General features: G+C 38.4%; 1 protein-coding gene across 4 annotated transcripts; it reads left to right on the top strand.

Moving 5' to 3' along the window:
- Window positions 1-6,524: 6,524 nt before the first annotated feature.
- Window positions 6,525-15,522, top strand: LOC131311459 (uncharacterized). Of its 4 annotated transcripts, none has more exons than XM_058338940.1 (19): window positions 6,534-6,688; window positions 6,721-6,795; window positions 7,369-7,470; window positions 8,244-8,326; window positions 8,476-8,560; window positions 8,667-8,753; window positions 9,120-9,181; window positions 9,285-9,466; window positions 9,583-9,643; window positions 10,094-10,271; window positions 11,102-11,140; window positions 11,241-11,302; window positions 11,403-11,439; window positions 13,005-13,054; window positions 13,179-13,248; window positions 14,055-14,136; window positions 14,522-14,601; window positions 14,710-14,778; window positions 15,159-15,522. In XM_058338940.1, the coding sequence occupies exons 2-19, from the start codon at window positions 6,727-6,729 to the stop codon at window positions 15,216-15,218; spliced, it is 1,458 nt and encodes a 485-aa protein (XP_058194923.1). In that variant the 5' UTR covers window positions 6,534-6,688; window positions 6,721-6,726; the 3' UTR covers window positions 15,219-15,522. The 4 variants fall into 4 exon arrangements, with proteins under 4 accessions (XP_058194920.1, XP_058194923.1, XP_058194924.1 ...); XM_058338939.1 differs by having other exon boundaries at window positions 6,545-6,676; window positions 6,713-6,795; XM_058338937.1 differs by having other exon boundaries at window positions 6,525-6,795.
- The last annotated feature ends 209 nt before the right edge of the window (window positions 15,523-15,731 follow it).

The following is a 15,731-nucleotide window of genomic DNA, read 5'->3' as shown; positions in this document are numbered from 1 at the left end:
TTGGAGGTTTTGCATGAGGTGAGGCACACGCTTCATTAGAGTGACGCGAGTTGCATAAACTATGAAGTGCCAAGAATTGTGCAGCTAGGGCTCGCAACTGAGCCCTTTTACTTCAAACGATTCGATTCAGCATTTTCCTAACTTGTAATCCTTATAAATCGACGGCCGAGTTGGGACTTTTAACGAGTCTGGAATAGGATAGTGAGGCTCATGCCTCATGCGCCTCAACGTGAGGTGCGCAGTTTAGGAGCCTTAGTAGCGCTTCACGAACCTTGCCTTGACTCAAGGTATTCAAGGTGTTCTGGCCGAGTCTCGCATCTCCTTAGTCCCCTTACCCGCGAGGTGACTGCGCGCCATTCTGAGAAACGAATCCGAATCTCATACTGCAAACACATTGCAATATGAACTCATCCAAATTGCAATTTCTCTGTGATCTGCTAAATAGTTGTTCAGCACATTGATGGACAAAATTCTGGAGCTCTTGGAAGTAATTGGTTCTTACATTTAGATGATTTTTTTCATTCAGAAACTGAAGTCCTGAAAATCAATGTAAAGGTCCTTCATATCATAGGAGTATTTGTTTGCTTGTTTTACAATTGATCCGGTTTTCAACAGCTCTCGCAAATTTACTGGGGAAGCTTTTTGCTCGAGTCTTATTGATCGATGCTGATATTCTTGCACCGATTTCCAAGTATTCTCTTGTAGAAATGTCACGCTCGTACTATCATTTTATTGGGTTGGTCATTGTACCCCTTAAATGCGTCACGTCTTCTCTTCGCAACGATTTAGACTGTTAGCATGCCATATTGAAGAAGTTCCACTAAAGGAGAATACTTTTACGAGGTTATGATGATTACTGAGTTTCAACTGCTAATGTACCAAAGGCTGCAACCCTTTGACCTTGTCGGTAAGAGAATCCATCCATCCTTATCGATAAAAGAAGAGCGCCGCCCTCTTGGTATGGACTCAAAATTGAGGCTGGCTCACATTTACACTAGACCAAAATTTTCCTTCAACTGTCACCGTATTTCCATTACTATTGTGTATTTCCCTCCAACTAAATGCCCTTTTAAAGGACGAAAAAAACTGCACACATCTCAGATTTAGCATTACGAGCCCCTGTGGCATCTCATCTGAACCTCTTACTTGTGTTTGTGTTAACGTATTTTCTATGATTTGAAATCAAATCGTTCACTTTAGACGTGGATTGGGTCTGATTTTGTCGAAATAGTTTCAATTTCATCATCTTGAGTACTCGTGGGTTCTCTGTTACTATTATAACTATATCTTGGTGGGTTTCTCGTTTAACATTGTGTACGTTCCATTCACCAAGTTAGCTACAGTAGAGGACCTTGCGGTTTTAACTGCATGAATGGTTCTTGCAGAGTTCTCTAACCTGTTTCCACAGAGAAAATGGAGGTCAAACCTTGTACCAAGAAAACCTCTGTACCTCTGTTTCCTGTGCATTTTCAGGGCTCTAATGTTAGAATCTCTTTTACTATTGTGCAATTCTGTGGTTGAAAATGCACGGAAACAGAAGTACAGACACTTTTGATATAAACGATATGGTGCTACCGAAAGGACATGAGATTCTAAACAGTAGAGCCCTGGTTTTATGTTCTAGCACGGACAAACGGATGATGGTTGGCCTGCCTTTGTTAAGCCAGATGCGTGGCGATAAAGGCAATTTTTGCACATTGCATACGATTCCGGTTTGGTTTTTATCTCTAACCTTGAAAGGAAGTACTGATTTATGAGCTGTGCCCAGAAAAGGAGAAGAGGTAGGCTGGGGGAAGAGATCAAGGGAATCCTCCTAACTCTTTTGCTTGGCAGATTGATCGAATGGAAAACACTGCAATAGGGGTTTGTTCCATCGTAACAACTCATGTCCGATTATCGTTGCTAGCAACTCTTGGGATCGCCTCATCTCACGTGTATATAAGTTAAAAGGGTTGTGAAAGGGGCAGTAGGAATTAGTCCGAGGTCTGCACAAATTGGCATGGAACACTCTACATACCCCAAATAAATAAATTGACCCAATGGAAAACAAGCCTAGAGTCAATGGTTTGGCGCCTTCAAACCCTCAGATGTAACATGTGCAACAGCAAATATGGTGGGGTTTTTTTTTTCCCGAAAATGCTATGGCGACCGACCTTGCACCATTGGTCACGCAGGACCCACGCACGAAAAATCCAAGCCGTTTAATATTTAAAAAAAAAACCTAATGGCCCATTGAAAAATCAGCTCAAACAAATCTTCCCATTTCATTCATATTACAGGATCGAACGGCTTGAATTTTCCGTGCAGGTTCCGTAGTGGGCTCCGCGTGACCGTTGGTGCAAGGTTGGTTGCTGTAGAAGGGTCTTTTTTTTCTTCTACTCCATTTTTTTAGAATAGAATCCCCCAAGAGTTTTGAGGGATTTGTCTGGTGTTCAGCCTTTGTCGCACTGAGGAGATAATATTTTATGTTACCCTTCTGTCTGTAGTATTAGTTGGCTGAATGTAACATCAAGCGGTGGCAAATTGGCAATCACTCATGATTATTACTCCCTCCATCCGAATTTAATTGTTTTCAGTTCAATTTTAACCGGCTAAAAAATGGGTTATATCTTTTAATCCGTAATGAATTTCAAATCGAATATGGATCTTATTTGATAGATCTCAATTAGTTCTATAATACAATGTTTTCGAAATCGCGTAAAACATTATAAATTGAAAGATATAATCGATTGAAAAATGACACGAACTCCAAAAAAAAAATATTAATTCCGGACGGAGGGAGTATTTATTTGCCTAGGTTGTGTTTAGAATAACTATAAATAATGACTTCCATTATTTTTTTCTTACATATATAATGACTTCCATTATTCTATTATTAGTACATTACATATATGAGCCCCTTCTGTCAATGGCATAAGTTGTCAGCGTCAAATGAGCTAGTATTTCTCAAAGTCTGGAAGTAGTAATTCTGAAGAGATCTTTTGTCCATCGTAATTAATCCAATTTTTGCTTCAGGCATATGTTCCAGTTCCCCATCTCGAGGCCCTGCAAAGTTTAGTTTCCAAATTTCACAAAATACTAGCAATGTTTCGGTTTGATTCAATGCAATTCCTCCGGCACATGATCTTTTTCTGGTGATGAATCATGTTATATTAGTTGTTAGTATTTGGTTTGTTAGAGTGTCAAAAATGTTACAATGAATAAATGTTAGTATTTTCAACGATATTCTAATGCAATTTTGGCAGTACTTTTTTTTTTTTTTTCCTGGTCAAACGGAAATTCAATTTTGGCAGTACTACTCCTTCTCTACTATTGGATTAAAAGCATTAAGGATTAAAAAGGCATAGAGGATGACGTGAGAGGTAAAAACGAACTTCTTTTCAATGCCTTGTTCAATTCACAATTCTATTTAAAAAATATTTCTTAACTCAATCATTATTCTCTTTCTAACTTTTTAATCATTACTCTTTTTTCTCACTCTATCTCTCTTCATTTTTTACCTCTCACTCCAATCATTACTCTCATTATCTCTCTACTCATTTTTCAAAAACACTACTCAAATCACAAATCAAACAAAGCACAAGTATATGGATCTTGGGCTTGCTGTGGTTGGGACACAATGAATCTTGCTGTGCTGTTCTTTTAGGTCCGTCGCGAGGAAAAATAACGATTCAAGCCATTCATTTTGATCAGCTCGTTTTGTTCGTCATCTATGTTGTCTATGGAACAAATCAAATTGATTGGACATTGATAATCATATAAATTCCCACGCATTTCTTTTGACGTTTACTTCATAAATAGTATCAGCTGTTAATTTTTTTTCAATACTAACGCATTTTTATTCATGTAAATAACAACATCCAACCTTACTTGCCAACTTGTATCAGAATATTCGACGAGCATAACAAAATGAACGAGCTGTATCCCTTTTTGAAGCCGAAATGGGGCTGTATCCGGGTCCCATTGCGCCCGGTCCGGGATCAGACTCTTGGTTCATTGGTAGAGCTTTTGCTTAGTGTTCGATCAGAGTTGGGCTTCGGCTGCAGATTTGGTCCACTGGATAGTTGCTTCAAAGGAAGGCTTTCTGTTTTGCACTGGTGATTATCTCAAGTGATGGGAGGCCATGAGGCACTGGCTAAAGTTTTAAGGGGTCCATCCTGCTCGCCCCCTACGTCCGTCGGTTAGGTTTTTTTTTCCCTTCTATAACAGAGTGCCCGGGCTAGTTTGCATCTGCTATTGAATTCGTGACACTAGAAAAAGAGTTCGAAACAAAATATACAATAGTAAAACGAATTGATCCAAAAAAAAAAAAAAAGTGAAAGCAAAGAACAAATTAAATTGTGACCTTGCACCACTATTTTCTGAAAATTAAGATGTTCAACTTTGATATCGTGGAACAATTGTAAATATCTTATTTACTCCAAATATGCAACCGCTGTTATATCGACTTGGGAACGGCTAGAGCGAGTGTTCTAACCTTCTACGGAGAGGTTTCTGTCCAATTTTATTAACTTCTAGTCCCATCTAGTTTTCGGTTTGCTAGATGGTTGCATGTGCGAAAGAAAAAAAAGAAAGAAAGAAAAAAAAAAAAGACATCTGAAGTTTCAATTCATATTTGGCTTTCCTTTTTTTCCCTCGCACAAATACAATTTGTTTTTTCTAGCAAAATGAAGTCCGATCAAAATGATTTTCAGCATAGATATTCTTCTCGACAAATACCATAAAATGAACGAAACCTATCACTTGTTTCTGTCCGAAATGGACCAAAACAACTAAAAACTAGACGGGAAGGCTAATAGAGGGATGCTACATACACTACATCTATTTATTACATCATCCATTATATTTTTTGTGGGGTCCATCCTGGGTCCCAAAAAAATACAGAAAAAAATTTATAAATTTAAAATTAATATTTTATAGGGTCCTGTAAAAAATCAACTCCGAGAAATATCGATAAGTATTATTTCTTAATTTGTAAGGGAGAAACTGCTCAACGGCACAGTTTCACCCATAGAATCCATAAATAATACTTACCTTGGAGCAGATTTTTTACAAAGCCTTATAAAATATTATTTTAAAATTTATAAATATATTTTTATATTTTTGTGGGATCCTGAGGTGGACCCCACAAAAAATGTCTTCCCTAATCTAATGAGATCTTATGTCTCTGCCTTGAAAAGATTTTTCTCCGGTAAGGGGGGGTGGTTGCTGTGCCCAATTTCTGGGCTCACTCCGGTCTCGCTCCGATGATCGGAATCGTTCACTTTGTAGAGCTCGTCGAGTAGAATAATTATGCAAAAAAATCAGCTTAATTGGATATCATTAAGTGCTTGATCGGAACCTTTTTATCGTGAAAAGAATGGATCCGAAACACTGGATCGAATCCACTGTAACCCTAGAACCGAGAGTTACATGAGCTCCGATCAGGCACTTAATGATACCCAATTAAGCTAATTTTTTACATAGTTGTTCTACTCGACGAGCTCTACAAAGTGAACAATTCCGATCATCGGAATGAAATCGGAGTGGGCACAGAAATCGGGACAGCAGCCCCCCGCTTCCAAAAGTTAAAACTAGCCCCGACGTACCTCTCCGTATGGCCATACACTCTTGTGATTATATCGACTTGTTGAGCAACCGCCCTCCTTTCACATTTATGTAAAATTGCACATAAGAATATGTGGTCCAGACAAAGTGGAGCCCCACATACAGATAAGCGAGGTGTGGTTGATGGATGCATACATGTACTTTCTCGATCCGGAATATCTGCTACTCCATTACTCTCTTATCCCCGTCAATTTCCTGATACGTGAAGTACCGGCTAAATCCAATCCAACCACCCGTCAACCATTCTACGCAAGTCATTTTCTTAGACTGTAGTTCAGTCGCAGTCGTTTACGTCGACAATCGATAATCCAAATTTACGGAAAGTTATATACTTTTTGGTTCATTTAAAAAAATGAATTCACTAGAAATAATATTTTCGAGCGGCTACGATCACACCAACTACTTCTTTCATTCAAAGGTGGACCGTAGACAAAGTTTTTTTTTTTTTGGACAAGGAAATGAATAGATAGAGTTAAAATTCTTTCCACCACATGTGAAAACCTTTGGTTTTTCACCATAGCTCGTTACGGGTCTCACCAAGCATTTTTTGTTATAATCTGAACCGTTCATCTTGTAAAGCCCACATAATAGGATATCTACGCAAAAAAATGAGTTTGGTCGGATATCAATAGGTATATTAAAAATTGAATTTTGATTTAGGAAATGCCATAAACAATTTAACTTTAAAATTTATGACCCTCCATTCCGTAAACCAAAATTCAAGTTTTGATATATCTATTGACATTCAATCAAGCTGATTTTTTTTCATGGACATACTACCCTACGTATTCTACAAGATAAATGGTTCAAATTGTAACAAAAAAAGTCTTGTAATTTCCACATGCAATAGTAGAAACCCTGTGGTTTCCACCCATGGCTGATAAAATTTACATTCGAATAGATATAGAGAGAGAGAGAGAGAGAAATGTGGAGAGAGAGAGAGAGAGAGCACGTAAAATCATATAGTCCGTATATGCAATCGCGGCTGCAGGGAAGAACACGAGTGCTTTCCTTCACCTTCCTCTTCCCATTTCAGCGTCCTAAATTCTCCGATTCTCAGTCTCATCTCCCTCTCTCTCTCTCTCTCTCTCTCTCTCTCTCTCTCTCTCTCTCCTGTAAATGGCCGGGGAAGCTTCACCGACGGAATTGAGCTCGGAATTGCTCGAAGACGTCGAGGACTTCGTCGAGGTGAGTTTGTTTTTCCTTCGACGTTCGTTTCCGATAAAATGTAGCCTCACACAAAGCGAAATCATATCTCCCTTTCGAATGCATTCTATACGAGAGACTGAGTTGTTTTAACACACGGTCCGGTTCTATACAGAGAAGTTATTTTCAACAAAGAAAACTTCACACTCACCATCAAGACGCCAGAAGTTTTTCTTTCGGTTTTGTACCCCCTCCGTCCCGGACAAGACGATTCTGCCAAACGAGGACTTAAAAAATACATTTTTGTCAAGAAAAATTCTAGCTTAATTGATAAATTACAAGAACTCGTTGATATTTAGTTACTAGCAGTAGAAAGGTTGAATTTTTGTCAACAACGATGGATTAACTTTAAGTCCTTGTTTTGCTGACCGAACAAACTTTTTGGACGGAGGTAGTAAGTCTAAAGCAATGAGAAATTTTCTCAGTTGAGACTGAGAAATAATGTGTCCGTAATTTTCCCTACTTTTTTTGTTGTTGCTTGTTGAGTGTGGAGGAATTTGTTGAATCTTTGAAGGTATGTTTTATATTTATATGGGAGTATGATTTGAAATGCAGACGAATGAAGGGGAGTCTTCATTGTCGTCAGAGCGAATTCGTCATGTTTCTGATCTTATGAAGATTGGGAACCAAGCATTCCGAGAGAATTGCTTCGAAGAGGTTGTTCTCTTACTCTTTGTTCAGTCACGAGTCATCTGGTTTTGGATCCTGTTCTTAAATGGTGTTGGCTGTTTTAGTTCTCCTTGGCTTTTCTTCCCCCGTTTTCTACATGTAATCTTAATCGTATTCCATTCCCCTTCGACCTGTAATTTATTTCCTTATCTTCGGTATTTAGGGAATTTTGAATGTTGTGGTTTCATATGATTCGAAAGTTAGAATGAGTTTCAGAAAATAGATGTTGTTGAGCTAATTGGGACTATTTCAATGTAGTACCTTTTATTTTAATTTCTATAGCTCTAACACTCGTAAATTGTTTGACTATATACTATACACGAAGAAGTGGTTAATGTTTAGCGTATGTATATATATGTAGTTGGATTTTGGATGCATATGACTGGACTTACTGGGTTCTTGGATTTTTTTCTGATTAAATGGAGTAAATAATTGAGTGGTACATAAGTTCCCTGTTTTCCTGGGGAGGATCATATAGTTCTTAGATTCCTTGAAATTTGTTGGATCATGATGCGGCGGAGGGGCTTGGAATTTTCGGGGTAGCTTCATTCTTAGTGATGTAGAATTATACCTTTTCTAGTGCAGCAACTTATTGACTGTGTTGGGTTTTTATTTTCACGAGGAAAGGTGTAAGTTTAGGATTATCTTCTTCTGTACTTTTCCACGAGACACGTCTCAGAGTGACTTTTGTTTTTCAATATCACACCAATTTCTTGTCCCACTGATATATCTGTAATAGTCTGTTTGTTTTTCATGTGCAGGCAATCAATTGTTATTCAAGAGCTAATTCTGTTAAGCCAGGTGATCCTGTCATTCTCAGTAACCGATGTGCTGCTTATCTAAGGTTGCACATTTTGCCGTGGTTATGTTTTGATTAGTTGTTGTTCCATAGTCCTCCATCATTCCAATGAGTCTGAATTCTTATAAATTTTTTTTTTATTGCTATATAGATTTTCGCCTGATAACAATTTGTATTTCTTGAACTTCAACCAGGATTTGCCAATTTCTGAGACACAGACGTCCATCAGTTTCTGAATACAGTCCACTGAGTGGATTGGATCCTACAATACATGCTGAGGTATCTCTTGATGTTTTTTTTTGTTTGGTTGGTTTAAAACGTTGCCCTCCACATTTGATGGCTGTTGGATGTATTACTAAATTTGCTCTTAACAACAATCTCTCAGCTTGCATTGAAGGATGCTGAGAAGGTGATGAACTTTCAAGGTGACTCAACAAAATCGTATATTTTGAAGGCCAGCGCACTCATTATGGTAATAGCGTTATCGTGTATTTCAACTCCCATCATCCTAATAGAGTAAGATGTAAAATATCATGGTTTCAAAACTCTTGCATGTTCTTTACTTCTGTTACAGTGGATTCAATAAACTCTAGTTTTTGCTCAAACTCGCATGTCTTTATTTGATCTCACTATGGATGGGAAAGGGGGTTAGTAATTTCCGTGCTTCATTGTCTTTATTTCAGCTCAGTAATCACTACAAATGGTTATTTTGTCAAGTGGTCACTAAATGCTTATGTGCTGGCAAAGTAGTTTCAAGTTTAGGATTGCCTCCCATTTTCATATGATATTTTCTAGGTGGTTATTAGGCTTCTGACTCTACCTTCATTTCAATTGGCAGTTAGAAAAATATGAGCTAGCCCGGGATGTCATTCTTTCAGGTCTCCATGTAGATCCTACGAGGTAGTAATTTTTAAAATATGACTATGAGTAGTTACATATACCCAACGGTCACGTGTCCCACATCCTAAGTTCCTTCTCAATATTTGATTGTGGTGATTTGTAGTGATCCTCTTAAGGATTTAGAGAGAACAACTGCGAGCACAATTGGGAGTAGAGGCCATGGGAAACCTGAGCGTACTGATGATTTTGATTGCACTGTTTGCCTGAAGTTACTTTATGAACCTGTTACAACTCCTTGTGGACATACTTTTTGTCGTTCATGTTTGTTTCAATCCATGGACCGAGGTGATTTTCTGCAGTAAACACATTCAGAGACAAGACATTTTTATCGGTTAGATCGTATATTTTATTTGGATCGTTTTCCCTACTTCACCATTCTGACCTTGAATTGAAAATGCCAGGTAATAGATGTCCATTGTGCCGAACTGTTCTGTTTATTAGTCCAAGAACATGTGCTATCAGGTGAGCTGCCTACATTCGTAGTTTTTTTTTTTTTTTAGCTGTCAAACCATTCGTAGTTATTTATCATCCTTGTCTCAGCAATGTGACATTAGAGCATGTGTAGTTGGTCCAGAAGCAGGAATTCATCCCACCATCATTGTAACGTTTGTGCATTGCGATTTTGGTTTTGGTTTTGAGATTTGAGTTTCATTCACCTGACTTAATGTTGATCCATAGAGGAAGCACAAAGTGGAAGGAAAGGAACATGCATTACTCAACATCTTTCTCAAGAGTCAATTTAAGTTTGGCCGAGTTTTACATGCTAACCTGTTCATTTGGAGGGAATGGCAATCCTATGCTCCTTCTGAGTTACGCTTTTGCCTAATTTGTATTTTCAATGTTTCGAATGATGTACTCTGAGTATTTGTTAACTTATTTGTCTATAGTGTATAACATAGCTTGGTTCAACAGTTTCACACTGAACAACATTATCAAAAAAACCTTCCCTGAGGAGTATGATGAAAGGAAGCTGGAGAATGAAAGTTTGACAAGCCCTGGTGGTGATTTTATGCCTCTTTTTGTCATGGATGTTGTCCTACCTTGCCAGAAGCTTCATCTCAACATATTTGAGCCTCGCTATAGACTTATGGTGAGTTGGCGATGGCTATTTCTCATATACAAGTTTATATGTGTTGGTATGCCGTACACTATAGTGACATTGCTTTTCCGCATAACATGCTGTCAGCGTATACATTTAATTTTTTATAAATAGAAAGTTAGCAACAAGTTTCTAACTATGCAATGAAGCATTGCACTTGTATTCCAACATGTTTCCAATACTGAGTGAAATCGAAAAGGCAACCAGGTCGACTGGCACTGGCATTACTTCTATGCGGACAGAATTTCCTTAGTGTTTTGTTTCTGTGAAAAATATGCAAAGGCTTCTCTGCCTTGCTTGGTGTTTCCCACTATTTGAAACTCCTCTCATTAGCCCATTAATGAACCGCCCTTGTTGGAGTCATTGTCTACATTTCACTCCCTGACATTCCGTAAGAAAATATAGGATTTGAAGTTGCATATTCCAATTTCAGCTGATAATTGGTACTCCGTATTATATCTGTTCTATGTCAATGGATATGGATACATCACATCGTTGAGGGAATGTCACATGATAACCCCGAGTTTGACCCTAGCAAGTAGTAACAGATTGAACCCAATTTTTTTTAAGCAATAAAAATTCAACTGAAATTACGAGTTTTTAATCTTGTTTCAATCTTAATGCTATTAATCTCTGTTAAGTTGCTTTACGGAGAAAAAACTTAGTTGCACGCGTGGCACTCTCCCTCATTTTATCTCTATGCTCTAATAGTCATTTCAAACTTAATCACAACCATAGTTTACCAGACAATTTTTTTTGTCTTCGTTGTGTAGATTAAAGTAGTCTCATTGTTAATGTTTTCTTATGTACGTGATTTACAGGTCAGGAGAGTAATGGAAGGAAATCGCCGCATGGGAATGGTAGGTGTCTACGGTCCATTCGTTTGCATTCTTCTTGAAGCATTTGTTGGTGTATTGTTCACTCACTACTTCTGGCTGTGACCTCTATATTGTTCTGTAGGTTATCCCTGATTCTAGAACAGGTTCAATAGCTGATTTTGCATGTGAAGTGGAGATCACTGAGTAGGTGGTGTTTTAAATGAACCGCTTCTAACTCTTTTGAAATAGAATTTTCAATCTCGTATTTGTGACAATATTTTTCGTTTCGTTTCTTTTCCTGCAGGTGTGAACCACTTCCAGATGGACGCTTCTTTCTTGAGGTGAAGTATCAATACAATTTTGTTGCTTATTTTTGTGTTTACCGTTTGTTCCCTGTATCATGTAGTAATACTCCCTGACAATGGTAAAGCCTAAACCAGTTTGCTGCTGTTTTGGATGTTGTATCTTTCTTGCTTATCCGAGGTTTATATAACAGAAGCCCTTTTGTGAAATACAGGAAAGAAATGTTTAGGTGGTGGATTCTTAACATCTGTTTAGAACTCAATCCAGCCATTGCACCCGACATCCCTGTTGAAAATCTCTTGCTTATTTCTTGTCTAGTTGTGGGAGTGTGGACTTCCTATCAAATTTTCATAACCTTCAACTCTGAAAGGCGAGTTCATTCTGCACACCTTAGTGAGATCCCTGGAATGGATAGGACTAATGCCCACTCTGGTAATCAGTTTTAACTGTCAATGCCATAGTAACTACCGAAATGCTTATGGCCGAGCAAAAAAAAAAAACTACCGAAATGCTTATGTTTTGCGGTTGGATCATGCATCGTAAGTAACAACAAAGAGCAAAAACTTTGACCTGACTGGGAAGAGTGAGTAGGCTATCCGCTACTATAAGTTGGAACTGTGAACCCAATTGATATGATAGACTTTCGCTTGTAACATCCCACCTCAAAGACTGGTTGGGGTTTATGTTCAAGGATGTTTTTGTTTAGTCTGTACTTCAGAAGGACATTTTTTATGCTTGTGGAGCCTGTGCATGTGATTTAATGTCTTTGTGAGTGCTTCATAGAAACTCTGAGAGGTGGTGTTTTTGTGTGGGAAATTGGTACTTCGCATATTGCTGATTCTTCATTGTTCACTGAAGAAGCACCATTTTGATATCCATCACTGTTCAAATGCACAATTTTAAGCAGAGAGGCTCCTTCTAACAAGGAGCATGTGGGTAGTGATTCAGTTAGGAATGGAAGCTTCATTAACAAAGACTCAAGGAAAGGAATTCATTATTCTTATCTCAGAAGGCTGGTTTTGTGGCCCGCAACTATTTAATCGGTTAATGCATTAAGTTGGAGACATTTGATGATAAATGGAAGAAATGGCATTAAGACACCTTTTCTTTACAGATATTCCCAAAAAAAAACCTTCGCCTTGCAAGCTATGGGCTACCCTTATGATCTCCTGGTGCTAGTGTCGGTTTGGTTTCTTTTTTTGGTCTATCTGGGACATGGCCATGTGGGTTTTTCTTTCTTTCTTTTCCTTACGATCTCCTGGTAGTATGATGTTGGTTCCATTTCCCAATGGTTAGAGCTTCTAGGTACAATTGGTTACTTCACATGGTATTAGAGCTTTGGTTTTTGGTAGGTTATGGGTTCAAGTCTCTCCGTTGGCATTTGTCCCCTGTTTTGATTCTCCCCTTCGCATTCTATTCTCTTTCAATCTCCATGTGCTATACAGGGTTGCACATTTGGGAGGGTGTTGGATTAGCTTAGTATATATTGTTGGGCCTGTTTTCCTAACAGTTTAAGCTTTTGCGACAAGTGATAACTTAACACGACGTTCCTTTTTCATCTTCACTAATTCTGATTGTCTAACATGGGTGCAATAAATTGCAGCTTGAAAGTCGCAGGAGATTCCGCGTTCTTCGGGATTGGGATCAAGATGGGTTAGTTTATTAGCGCTTTTAAATGTCAATTATCTATTATGGTGGCTTCTCATATTATTGGCATTTTATTCAGTTGTTTGGCTTTTGAAGTTCACTTTGATTTCGTGTGCCATTATGTATACAGGTATCGTGTGGCTGAAATTGAATGGGTTCGTGATATATCTCCAAGCGCAGGAACAACACAGAGAGAAGATGTAAGTGTTACACTTTGACTTCCATCTATTATGTTCCTAAACTGCGTCCAAGGCCTAAAAAATCAAGCCGACAGTCTTATTGAATGTATACCTCAAAGCCCTACGGGGAGGATCTTGGTTGCAACTTTTCTGCCTTTCTTTACCTTGGTTCATGAGGCCTGCATGTCATGATGTCATCTAATTAGCGTTCAACTTCCTCTTTTCTTTTTGATTATTTTCCAAGTGGGCAACACTATGTTGGAGATTTCCCTCGTGTTGAAATCAATGTTGGCTCCAATTCAACCTTCCGATAACCCACAGTCTTCGTTGACAAGATCAAGCATGCTCCAGCTTAAATGAGCTTGGAGAAAATCTCTTCAAGCGTGGAAGTGAACAGCTCCATTACTTCTCCTATAAGTTGATAGCATTGTATAGGGCTAAATCATCATATAGAAACAATTGAGAGTGGGTTGGGTGCGCACTTTGGCGTTTGGAATTGTGAGTGATTTGTATCCTCTTCTAGATAATTGAAATCTGCTAGACATAGTCAATTGCCTAATCATGTTAAAGCGTGGTCTCTCTGCATTTTGGGTGCTTATGTGTGTTCCGGTATCCCTGTGTTGTGTAACACTGCAAGCATTTGGTACTTTTTGTGTTCAATAAAAGATTTACCACGTTTTGTGTTTGCTATTATACTGGGTTTTTTTTTGCTTGTTTAAATCATCCAGTACGTGGTTGAGTGTTTGTATTTTTTTTCATTTACAATGACGGCGATGCTTTTAACTGCGGTGTAATGGTTCCTCTGACTAATTTCTGGATGCTCGTAGTTACAGGAAGTAATCAATGCTGCAGCTGAATATGCTCAATCATGGATGAAGACAGCTCGAGAAGAAGCACAGCAACGACAAGGTAGAGATTGACTGAAAGTGGTGAATCTAATGATAGTCTGGAACGTACCTTGCAATTTGTTGCTTTTATAATACTAGTTGGACTATCAGGATCTCAACTTGGTATGTCAAAGTCAACATAGATGCTATTTAATCATTTATCATTATTGTTCCGGGTGACCCGGCAGAGCATGAAGTGAAAGAGTAATGCCAATGATCATGTAATTGAGGAACTTGTGTGCGGTGTTCTATTTAGAGTGGGCCCTGGCAGGGCCATGTACCCCTCAAAATCTAAGCATTCTGCTACCAATAATCATTAACTAATTGTAAATAATTTTTGACTTGAGCAATCGTATTCGCTCCTCTCCTTAATCAGCTCTACTGTTTCATGATGAGTTTGTGGGCAGATAGGGCGAGACTCCTAGAACTTGATGAATTGGAATCGATGATGCCCACAACACGGGATCCTGAGCTCTACAGTTTCTGGGTATCCGTGTTCATAAGTTGTCCTTTTGGTTAACATCATTTTCATAATTTATCTTGAACCGGAGTATGGTTTTGTGGTCACATTGTTGATGCATATGCTTAATTACAGCTTACTACTCTTACAAGACGAAGGCCATCAGAAAAATTGGAACTCCTTCGAGAAAGAGATACGAATCAGGTATTGCGTCATAATTTTTCCTACGAATTTCTAGCATTGGTTTCATGCATGGCTGATTGTGATCACTTTGTTGACTACATTGAATTGCCATAATTCTTACAATAATGGTCTAACTTTAGGATGATTGTAGTGGTTACCCTGTGTTCCTTATTTATGTGTCCTTTACGGGTGCCATATGTATGTCATCTTTCTCAGAAATGCCATGGCCATTTTTGGTTGCAGTTTCCTCTCTTTTTTTTCCCTGGATACGTTTTATGATTATAATTGTAATGCCATCTCGGTATTCAATACATTTTATTTTTCATTTCCTCAACTGAATGATGACTTTAGTTTGTTGTAACCCATCGTTCATTGTGTCCTTTTGGAATTCATTACGGCAGAGGATAAGCAAGGCACTCGTTTACCTGAGATTAGAAGCCCAAACCTGCGCAATTCAATAACAAAGCTGATTGTCAACGCAAGCTGGCTTGTGTGAATGACTCTTGTGGATGTGTGTCGGCTCGCGTTTTTTTCTTGGGTTCTGGATGTGTTCTAAATTCGATTTCTTGCCCGCTATCATTGTTTTAGTATTGTTTAGTTTGATTTTCAAGAAGCTCCTGGAGTTGCAAGAGATTTTTCTTGAGCATTGTTGTAATATCTATTTTCTGGGTATAAAACAAGCCGCATTATGTATATTACTCTGATGTATTATTTTTTTAGAGGAACTCAATAACGAAAAACAGTATAGATAATTCCTCTGCTTTATTATTCTTTTACAAGCCTCTTGATGTTTGTTTGATTCACACTAGAACGATCGTGGACCCTGTGATGGGGTGATTTACTCGGTTCTCAGCGGGTCTGATCCCTTCCTTCGAGTTGCCCTCTCCTTCCCTTGGACAACCTACAAAATAGAGGACCGGTTAGTGTCATTTGGCCGTAGTCAGAGTTACCCTCTTTGGGGTTTATTTCTTAGG

This window comes from Rhododendron vialii, chromosome 12a (genome assembly GCF_030253575.1).
Source record: "Rhododendron vialii isolate Sample 1 chromosome 12a, ASM3025357v1".
NCBI lineage: Eukaryota > Viridiplantae > Streptophyta > Magnoliopsida > Ericales > Ericaceae > Rhododendron > Rhododendron vialii.
The sequence above is the reverse complement of the archived record's forward strand: the minus strand, read 5'-3'. Positions and strand labels throughout refer to the sequence as shown.

Coding starts and splice junctions, on each gene's coding strand:
- LOC131311459 (XM_058338937.1), top strand. CDS start 6,727: ATGGCCGGGGAAGCTTCACCGACGGAATTGAGCTCGGAATTGCTCGAA. Junction 8,327..8,475: donor CGATGTGCTGCTTATCTAAG/GTTGCACATTTT, acceptor AACTTCAACCAG/GATTTGCCAATTTCTGAGAC. Junction 8,561..8,666: donor ATCCTACAATACATGCTGAG/GTATCTCTTGAT, acceptor ACAATCTCTCAG/CTTGCATTGAAGGATGCTGA.